The 11723-nt window shown below is 28.4% G+C and overlaps 1 protein-coding gene across 2 annotated transcripts in view; it reads right to left on the reverse strand.

Moving 5' to 3' along the window:
* Positions 1-1172: 1172 nt before the first annotated feature.
* The window catches only part of LOC100574834, a 90138-nt gene continuing 79587 nt past the window's right edge, over positions 1173-11723 (reverse strand). For both annotated transcript variants that reach the window (XM_029491749.1, XM_029491748.1), the window contains exons 5-6: positions 7324-7383; positions 1173-3686 (exon numbers count right to left, since the gene is read on the reverse strand). In XM_029491749.1, the coding sequence (XP_029347609.1) occupies positions 3253-3686; positions 7324-7383 (494 nt within the window). In that variant the 3' untranslated portion in view covers positions 1173-3252. The remainder of the gene's footprint in view (positions 3687-7323; positions 7384-11723) is intronic.

Consider the following 11723-nt stretch of genomic DNA (forward strand, 5'->3'; position numbering starts at 1 on the left):
TCATGTCACGTACTCACGTCCAAACACTTAAAATCTTTTAGTCATTGATACCAATGGTCATAAATCAGAATGATATATCTGTTTTGCATTCATGCGAATACTCGTTAAACGAGTAGAATATTAATTTAACTTTTAAGAGTATTCTAACTGAATTATTTCTGTTGTATTCACGAAAATAATAAAATAATTAATAATCAATGAATGCGCAGAGTGCGTAATATATGAACACGCACTTATGCATATGAGTTTAATATACGAGATAATAACATTTCAAAACGTCGTAAAAAAAACATTCAAAACCAAGTTAAATAAAATAACACGCACCGTAGAACAATTATTATTGTGATACATTATGCGTGATAAAATTTAGGTTCACGGAATAAATTTAATAGGCCATCCTCTTACCATAATCCAAATCACGCATGGCATAGCTATAATTACTTTTAGAACTTTTACCAAATTTAAGTGTTAAGTACAATGCCAGTACCTAGCGACTGTTTACTTGAACCATTTTATGATATCATAATTAAAATGTACAAAAGCAGCAGAAATATTTAAATTTAATGACAGTTTATATTAACCTATGTTTAATTTTATGCGATCTACAAACAATTATTTCTTCAGATACGAGTAGCTTAGTTCAGACATAACAATAGTGAAATAATATAACTAACTTCACTACACAATGTAATAAACATTAAGGGACTTAATCGTTTGCTTTAGTATCTTTATGACTACGATTAACTTGTTTGTTAGGTGAGTTTACCATTATATTCCCCTTCTTAATCAATCTAAAATAATCATTATATCATTACTTATATTAAATATATATTACAGCACATTTGAATTTTGAATTAAACTGAGTATTGAATAAAGTCACAGTAAAATATATAGTAAAGTATGTTTTCACTTTTCAATAATGCATATTACCTATAGAATATAGACTCAACTGTAATAATTTATAGTATAATAATATATGATTAATACATTTAGCATGACATGTCAGAAGACACATTACTTTTATTACAGTTATAACAATAATAGAACGAATCATATACACATTTAGTTTTTAATGAAGTACCTAGATATAATATTATGTATAGTATTGAAACAACGAAGATCTCATATTATAATAATATGTCTTATGTAAATATATAAATTTTTTTTTTGAATACTTATTAATTAAAAAATGACGAATATTACACTGTGTTACGAGTTAAAATACATTATTTTAAAATAGCAAATTAAATTTTATAGTAATATTATCCATCAAAATGTATTAAATAATTTAAATGCAAAGATAAATCAAATTGTCGGTTGAACGACGAAACGCATTTAAACATTTTTAAATTGTTTCAGTTCGTTAAACACGTGTTGGGTACCAAACTTTTAAGTAAGACAGAGAACAAGGATTTCAAAAAGGACGAAATGACTTCAATAATTAAAACGTGAATTTATACGATAAAAATAACAATAACAATAATGGAGCGAAACGAACGAGAACAGCTCACGAAATAGCATACGTACACATGAACACATGATGCATTTATACACAATGATAGGTGAACTAGCGTACGATGTAGGAATAATAAGAAGTTAGTTTAAGTTAGTTTTCCTGGTGAGCGTTGACCCGTGTGCAGTGAAACAGGCTGGGAATCGTGGGGCAAGTGCATTATTATTATATGGGTGTCACATAATAGGGTTGTGGATTAAAAAAAAAGACCATTCTGAGGGAAGCAAGGAATGTAAAACGTTTATAGTGACTTACATTCGTTAAATTACACTTAAAGTTGCACAGGGTATCTCACCGTTTTTATCTGTATCTTACATATATTATCCGTCACTCGACAATATATTATTATATTCCTCTACCCGCCAGCTGCATAAACTTTAAAACTTTCTTAACTATTTAAATAGGTAATGAAAATTAGTAATTCTACTTTTAAAATATTTACAATCGATTTTTACGAAACACGGTTCCTAAAGTTTAAATATACCGTACAAATATGAGAAATTATATTATTAACTGCAACTTGGTAATGCAATAATCGTTGTTCGAAATCATAATTCAAAAATATAAATTAGAAAAAAAAAGAAGTTATTTACGGGAACGAACACGGTGAGACACGGGCGATAAATATCCTACAATGCAGCGCACATAAATTATAAATTATACGTTATAAATTATTATACCTACGCGTCTTACATGGTGTCGGATCTTTGCCACAACACATCGGTCATATTTGACAATGAGCGAAACAACTCGACGACGCAGCAACTAGTGCACATGACACAAACGCCGTACCTACTTAAGGTACCTAACTAATAATATTATGAATGCACACGAAATGACTTAGCGTAACGACGCGTAATGCGACGATCGTAATATTATTATGTTGAATACAAAGGACACCGATACGAGTGATGCTTACCAGCAAACGTTACATTATACACACAACATTATATTATTATAATCTTTGTAGATTTCTCAGCCGTAATCTATTCGATTAAGAGGTGTTCCTCATAACTTTACCCTAACGCTGCAAATGCTGATATTATGATCGCGATGTTAAGATCCTTACACCGCCGCAGCCGTACATGAGAGATCTACGGGCTTACTCATTATTTTAGGCAAAATGTACTTTTAAAATTATTCTTTTAAATATAATACATCTATATACATAACCGTAAACAAGTATTAATTGTCAATAGTCCGCAGTATTTTATTGACTCAATACGTGTTATTTCATATTTGTCACGCGTTAATATTAGACGTTTCAAGAGTACCTACCTATATTAGAATATTAATTTATGGATTTTGTTAGTAGTGTCGAGGGAAAAGTCCGAATAATTGTATTTGAAAACGGTAAATGCTTTCGAATATTGCACGTCATGTATCGTAAGTGCTCGAATATTGATGAGTTCCTATACTTACACTGTGGCACGTTCAGCTGGACGCGCACAATAATGTGTACGACAGTCGTACGACTGCAAACGATTTTCAACCACCTTTCTACCGTCTTCCGAGTAATAGCAGTGGTCCTGGCGTTGGGGATGAGCGTTTGGGGTCGGGTGAGGGTGGCGTAAGCGGAATGGTCAACACGACTACAGGGCCACGTCACATCCACCGTCGTCGACTGGTTGGGTGACGCTGATGTGTATGGCGCTGTACGGCAGTATGCTGGTGATGGTCATGCGGCGGCTGCCGTGGTGGCCGTGGGCGCAACCGCACAGCGCCGTGTTGGCCGTATGCTATTTGAACCGGAGCATGCACTGCTGGAACACTAGCACGGCCACGACGGCGGCGAGCACTACAGCGCCGGCCACGTACACGAGTGCCAGGTGTACGAGGCTGGTGACGTACAGCGTCCGGTTGCACCACACGTTCGGCTCGTACAGGGACGACGGTTCCGAGTCGGGCCAGTACACGGACAGGATCCAATAGTTGCCCAGCGCGAACCAACCGGCCAGGAACGCGGCCAGCCCGACGGACGCTATGCGCGACCCCATGGACGACACCATGTCCTCCCGCGTGCCCATGTCCGGCCGTCGGCGCTTGTTGTACCGCAGCGACTTGATCTGCCGGCACAGCAGCCACACCATTTTGATCATGCCGAATATGCCGCCCACGATCATGTACACCGGTATGTGCGGTTCCCGCGGACAGTCCCGGACGAACTCCACGCCTGCAACACGCCAAAAAACCGACGACGACGAACGCCGTCGTCATCCGCCGCATTATAATAATTATGATAATTTATAACGTTATAATATTTATACGGTCTATTCGCTGGCTGGCACTGTCACAATGTTGAATATATTACTACCATTAAGGTATACTCTCGCAAAGTGTGATGTGCATGTGCAAACGCGCGTGGTATATCGTGTCATGTCAGGGTGATTATTATATCCCGGGACAATCGATATTCCTTGACCCGACCTATAGCGCCCACGCCTGTATAGCTCCGAATAAGTTCGGTTCGGTTGGTTTCGTTTGGGTCGGGGATTAGTTTGAGCTAATCAATTCGTGCGCAGCGGTCCTAGGGTAAAAAGGTGGATATTATTAGGATACGACCAAGCGTATATCTGGCAGCGAGACAATCATAATATTGTCAAATTTGCATATTTTTTTCTTGTTATATCCGTTTTAGCATGTGATGCCCGACCCTCAGGTAATGTTAGTAATATTAATTATTTCACCGAAAAACGATGCACAACAGTAGAAAAGTAGTGCAAGCCTATTGCAAGTCGGTTTCTCTGCCAGCTCTGCACAAACAGCTGTCTATTCACGTAGGTAACTGTTATATTATTATAATAAACTATATACTTATTGTCCAAGTAGCTACCTAAAACCGAAGTAACAGTTGGTTGATATATAAAATCATGTTGAAATAACACACACTTCATTAAAGGAACGAATTAAATTAATTAACGTGACATATAAATTAATGTATTATTCATAAATTTATTGTATAAACTATAAAAGTATATTCTATATAATAAGCACAGTGTGTCTCCTTCTTTTATCTCGTCAATGGCTCGCTTCTTCTAATTAGTGTTTTAGAAAATAATTACTAGGTAATAATTGCAAGCCACAATTAGTATATAATGACATGGTTAAAAAAAAATTGTTTACCTAAACTACTTTAAATGGATTTAATTAATGTTCAAAAAAAGTCTTTAGTCTCAAATCAATTTTTATTACAAACATTAATTAGGCATTATGTATCTTCTGAATAGGCATTACTTTATTTCTTAGTACTTATATACTTGTGATTACTGAAGTAGGTAGTTATATTGAAAAAAATGTCCTCAAATAGGTAATACCATATAAATAAATAATGCGCATATAATAATGTTTTGTTTTGTTGTTTAAACTTTAACTTTTAAAATTTGAATATTTGGTATAAAATAAATAATTTTCTGCCCCCCTTCCCATAAGCTGAGTTTCAAAACATGCAATTTCCAATTTTAAAATAAAATATTTACATTTTTTTCCCTAATATTGACACTACAATATTAAGCATCAAAACTTTTAACAATTAATACATTAAATGTTGAATATTCAGCTTATTTTATTCCCACCTGTGAACTGAAATTGTACAATAATATTGTTAGACTGCATACATAACAATGGTTATCTCTTCTTCACTTGTTACTAAAGTAAATTTGAGTATAATATATTACGGCAGAAAATAACAGTTACAAATAAGTTTTGAAGAAATTTTAATTTATCAAAGAATTAGAAACACTTCATCAATATTAACCCTACTAATGTTTCTTAGTATGTATCAACTATGGAGCACACTATTTCTGAAAAACGAAGAATTGTAAAATTAAATAAAAACCAAAAACACGGTATTTGCTGTAGCTTAATTCACTTAATGTGTTAGCTTAAAAATGGATTTATTTTTTAGACGTGTCTAGTATGCAGATTACATATTGATATAATATATTAAATTTATATATTAGGATTTAACGAAATATCTACAACAAATGCAAAAAACAATTATGAAAGAGTTTACGGTTCCCTATTTTTATTTTATTAAATTTACACCAGAAAACAATATTCAAACAGTTATTCATCAATAGGTTACCTCTAAGGCTCTACATCGTGTGATACACATATTATGTGCCCAGTGAATTATATTAGAAAACTAAAGAGTTCTTCAATCATAATATAATCTGTACATTTTTTAATTGCAATCTACCACGTTAAATATTAATATTTAACAGTGAAGAGTGAAATGACAGAATAAATAAACTACTAAACGTTTAGTATAAGATTAAATTATTATGTGTCATAGGTATAAAATATCTCCCCAAAACGGATTTAAATTAATTTTATAATTTTTAGAAACCATGGCTTGCTTACTTAATTTTATATTTTTTAAAGTCATATTATGCCAGATGAAAATTGTATTTTAAAATGTATATTTTATGGCTTAATTTTGATTAAATCAAATAGTTTGGTGATTAATAATCTTTATTGACGTAGGTAAGTAAAAATTGTATTTGATATCACCAGACATGACACTGCGTTCACTTAAACCTTAGAAGGAGAAATTTAAATAGAAAATATAAGAATTATCATATAAAAATTAGGTACAATGAATTTGCGGTTTCTGGAAGATCAATAAGTCTCTATGAAAAGTCAAAAGTTGGCTACTTAAGTATTTTTCATTTGTTTTATTTTGTTCCTGATATGTGACAACTATAACATAAAAATGTTTTGAAAAACGCATGTATCGATCTTACGCTATTTTTGTTTATTTGAGTCATATCAACTTTTAATTTTTAAATTAAATATATTTCTATATTAGAAGAGATCTTTGACCTACAGTTTTATCGAATTTTGAGTTAACACATCATAAATTATTTATTTGGTCATATGTAATCTTATAGTATAAAATCATAAATAAATAATATAAATTGATATAACTATCTAAAAAAAAAATATAAACATATAATATTTAAGATTTATTGTTATCTTATAATATGTATTATATAGTGAAATTGTATTGTTCATATTAAAAAGTTAAAAATAATACACTCCATATATATTTATTATTTTTGTTATATTAATATCATCCATAAAATATTTAAGTATAGAATTTCGAAGTTGACTAAATAGTACAACTGTTCAACTTCTTCATATACTTATTCTAATATTCAGTTATTGCTTGTAGAATTAAATAAGTGAATATAAACGTTTTCAATGTTATATTTTCATAAGTATTTACTTTACATAAGACAATAATATTATATAAGTTAAGTAGTTAGGCTAAAAGAGATGGGTTTAATGATTAATATAATCATTCATACATAAACATCCCAAAATATTTTGTACATTTAAATTTGATTTTCAATAACTATCTGAAATACTTATAGAAATTTACCTATACTATTTATACATATTATAAATTATTATTAAATTCCGATCGATATTTTAAAAAATATAATGAAACAAATTAACTAATAATTTATTAAAATAATAAAATTCATATAATTCATAAACCTTCGATATGCTTGCATATTACATGTTTACATTAACTATAGCCAAATTGATTAAAGAACTGTAAATAATGATGTTTGAGGTTTTTCGTTAAACCATCATATTTGATAAACATGAAAATATTAAATTAAACATTAAAATGACTTTAATTAATTGTATAGTTGTATAGGCAATAAGTACACATAGTCAATTATACTTACTTTAAAATTATTTTTTATTGTCAATATATATATGCATGCATTCGCTTAATGTGATAAAATAGTATTTGCTTTGATTAAAAGTATACTTTATACTATAACAAAACTTACCAACAACGAACATAATTAAAGGCACCACCGTGAAAATGGACAAAATTACCGTCATTATCACTGAAATCATAAAAAATATAAATCCATTATTATAATTGAGCAGTCAAGAACTATAAGATTCACAATATTTATAACGCAATTTAAAGAATTCCTTGTTAAGAATAACTTAAATACTAAATAATAAGCTTAATATATCCGTCATGTTAGTCAATGTAATCCGTGTCGAAATTAATGACAAAAATGATCTATTTATTATAATATATTTATTCTTAAAATATACATTTCATTTTTATTGATCTTAATTTCTTGAATTTATAATCCCATTATTATTACACTCTAGTTTTTAGAATTACTTTAAGTATGTTTTATTTACCTATCTGATAATTAATTCTATCAGAAGTTTAAATAAAAGACTTAACATTCAATGATACTATAATACATTTACTTATTAGTTATTTCCATTGTGTTAAGTATGTAACATTAGTTCAAAATACAATATAACATTATATTCAAAAGAATAGAATTCCCCCACAAATTGTATTTCTTTTTCAATAAAGATAATAAGACACAAATGGTAGGTAGGCAACTATTTCTTCAAGAGGCTCACAAGTGAATTTTATTGTCCTCTGGTCCGGTGAGTTCGTGGTTCAGTAGTTCGAAATCCTTTTCAGGTAAATTTACCGGAGAAACCAATAAAATACGACAGCTCTCTGTGAGAATTGTAACATATAACACATAATCTCGTGGGAACTTCTAAAATCTTTGTTAGAGCCAATTAATCTCAAGAATGGGACAGATTTATAGGGAGACATTGAAATAATTGTTCAGATTATATAACGTACCTACCTAGATGTTATATAATACATTTTCTTATACAATTATAACTTAATATTAATAAGACAATTATGATAACACACATTTTTGTTGGATTCCCGTTATTAGTATTTGAACAGTATTCTCTCATTTCAAGCTGTACACAGTTTAAATGTTTATTAACCATTACTATTCAATGCTCGAGTGTCGTAACTCGTAAATGCACTTAAAAAACAAATTTTACTGTAGGTAGATTCGTTATATATTTTTTTTTAATTTGTCCAGTGCTTAATGTTATTGCATATTTTACCAATTTATAAATTCCTAATTTACTATTCATTATAGTGTCAATTTTAATTTTCATGAAAACTATATAAGGCTAATGTATATTAATATTATATTATACTATTTTTCATTGATTTTAATATACCTAATGTCCTAAATCATTCTATTAAATACAGTAATAATTTGTAACAGCCAGCTTTATGTTATCAAATATTAAAATTAATGACACACGTCAAATTATATGCTTTCATTTCCCAAAATCAAAATAAACAACATTTTCTGAAAGTTTCTATAAATATCAATAAGTAGACGCAGTATAATTATCCAATTTGTCATAGATAAAAGTTAATTTGTTGTATAAAAAAGTGTTATGATAATAATTTACTGTCGTGTATAAGTAATAATACCTACTTATAAATTATTAGTATTACCTATTGTTTTTAAATCCAATAATTTATAAATATGATAGCTAAAGAACATAAATGGATTTTGTTACATAAATTTTAAATTTAGAAATTGAATCAAATTAAAATCAAATTGTATTAACTCGTGCACGCCTCAGGCATAAGCATCATAATGGAGTATTATTAACATAATTCGAAGAAGCAGGGGAGAAGCATAAAACAATTTTTTAGGATTAAAATAATATAGGTACATAATAGTGTTTATTTACTTTTGCTTTTAACCATCGTTAATCCAAAACTAAATTAATCTTAATAATCAAATATGCCAACGCCAACTTATAATTTAAATTTAAATAAATACTTGTTTAAATTAATGTTTGTTTGCGGTATTATTATAATATATATAGTATGTTATGTTAATTCTTGAAATAATAATTGATTAGTACCTCTAAAAATAATATGCCGTGGTCGGAAATATTTAATATCATATTAACAGTTCAATCCGACCTACATTTTTGTCACTGGAATCAATACGTTTTATAAATCTGTGGGTTCTTTATACTCTTTATAATCAACAATCGTATTATACTGGTATACAATAACAATTTGCAATTTGCACATGATGTGAATATTTTCATTTACTATAATTGTTTTAAAATTGAAAATATTATCTATACCATATAACGTTTACATGTCAATAATCTATAATTGGTATTAATTAGTGCAAACTTTTATAATTTTTTAATCTTGTTCAATATAGATGATAATAATATTTTTAAAAAAACTCGGTTAATATATTAAATAATATTTGAAAAAATAAATGTAAAAATTTTATATTCCATAAAAAAATTAATGTTTAATATATAGTATGAATTCATCACTTGGTAGATGTATTAATTACTAACTAGTAAGGTATTATTTTCTTCTACCTATTACAAAATTAAGTAGTTATTACATTTTTGGTAATATCAAATAAATATTAATAATTGTACAAACATTTATTTACAACATAAGTTAAAATGAGAAATTAAGTAAAAATTCACTATAGCTTTAAAATAATATCAGCAGATAAATGAATCATTAAATGCAAAAAGGGCACATGTCGATCTTTTTCATAAAATAACATTTTTACAAATTTTTGTTTAGGTTTGATAAATACATCGTTCTGTACAAACGAGGCATATTTTTAGTTTTCAGGTACCTATATTATAGTACCCATAATGTCTATTTAGGTAATGTGAGTTTTTCAATTTTTTCGATAAATATTAAGTTTTTTATCTTTGCTGAACAATTTATGAAACTTGGATATGTGCCCTTTTTGAATTTAGTGATTTATATTATATTTATAGTTAAGGATTATATATTATTTTATATAATATTTCATATTATGCTACACCCATTCGAACTTAAAACGCCAAAGCACCATGTGACTCAACATTGAAAAACATTCGATAAACATTGAAATGTATTCCCTTGTTCTATTATTAAATATTGCGATAATTTATTTATTTTAAAAAAACCATGTTATATTTTCCTTAAATAAACATTAGTAATAAAAGTAATATTTAGTCGAAAATGTGTGTTATGCCATTGTTATCACCATGAATAGCGTTTTGAAAAAACGCCACAGGTAATGTAAATATAAATATTTAAGTTTCTTTATCACATATACCATAATTGTATTAATAAAGGTACAATAAAATAATTCATTATTCGTACAATTACACTTGCATTTTGAAATACCCCTAAACATATTGGCTTTATAGTGCTCTATTTTTTTTAAGTCATCATTTTTTGAAACATTTAAACACGAGCAAAAAAAAATATGGAGCAATTTTATTGAATACCTTTAAAGATGATTTTGAAGTTATGTTTCATGTTTTGTTTTTCTTGTACAGTTATACTAATTTAAAAGCGTGAACCATTTAGTCTAAAGTCTAAACAGTATAATATAAGGTGATCAATTTTAGTTTTTACACTCGTTATTTAAAAAAGCGGGTAAGTGGATGTCGCTCTGCTGTACAGTAGGTTACAAGTGGGTCAATGTATGATGGATTATATTAAACTTGAATTCAGTGATATTATCATTGTATAAGAAAAACGATTCTGAGCGGAGACGATTTGTCAGTCTGGATTTTTTATATTGTTATTATTAATTATTATAGCCTGTATGTTGAATTAATATTATAATATTATTATTTTTTATTCGTTGCTATGGTGATAATCAAAGCGTTCGAAATTAAAAACCAATATTTAGCTGTTTTTCGTAATTTGACGATAGTTTTTCCCGTGCCATTAAATAACTATTGAGAAAATCGAAAAATGACCTCTCTAAAGTACCATATTGATCTAATTTTATAAAATTGATTTTTGTTTTAATATAATTTAATAATATAATAAAACAAAATTTAAAATTAATATAATAAAACAAAATTTAAAATAAATGATACTTTTACAATATTTTATCGTTGTCATTTTTAAGATCATTACTTTTATGATTGTCAACTTTCAATTTCATAACCTGAAGCAAAATATTTTTCGGAATACTTCTCGATACCTACATAAAACTTGAATTTCGAACGAGTAATTAATTATTTAATAATTTAATTTATTTATTAGTTAATTAATTAATTAGTTATACCTATCTAGTTTATAAGTATTTAAAGTTTGTATGAGCGGAGTTGTGAACCAACATTTTACCGAGTAATATGTCAATACTGAATATTCCATTCATTATACCTTTTTAATACTGACGACTGATGAGTAATAATTAATTACATGACATGTACGAAATTAGATTATTATGTATCGTAATACTTTAAGAAATATTCTGCTTCAAAATATAAAATTTTAAATGTATTGTTATGCTGTTTGCAATAACTTAAAATTATGTAAAAA

Source organism: Acyrthosiphon pisum, chromosome A3, assembly GCF_005508785.2.
Source record: "Acyrthosiphon pisum isolate AL4f chromosome A3, pea_aphid_22Mar2018_4r6ur, whole genome shotgun sequence".
In the NCBI taxonomy this organism is placed as follows: domain Eukaryota; kingdom Metazoa; phylum Arthropoda; class Insecta; order Hemiptera; family Aphididae; genus Acyrthosiphon; species Acyrthosiphon pisum.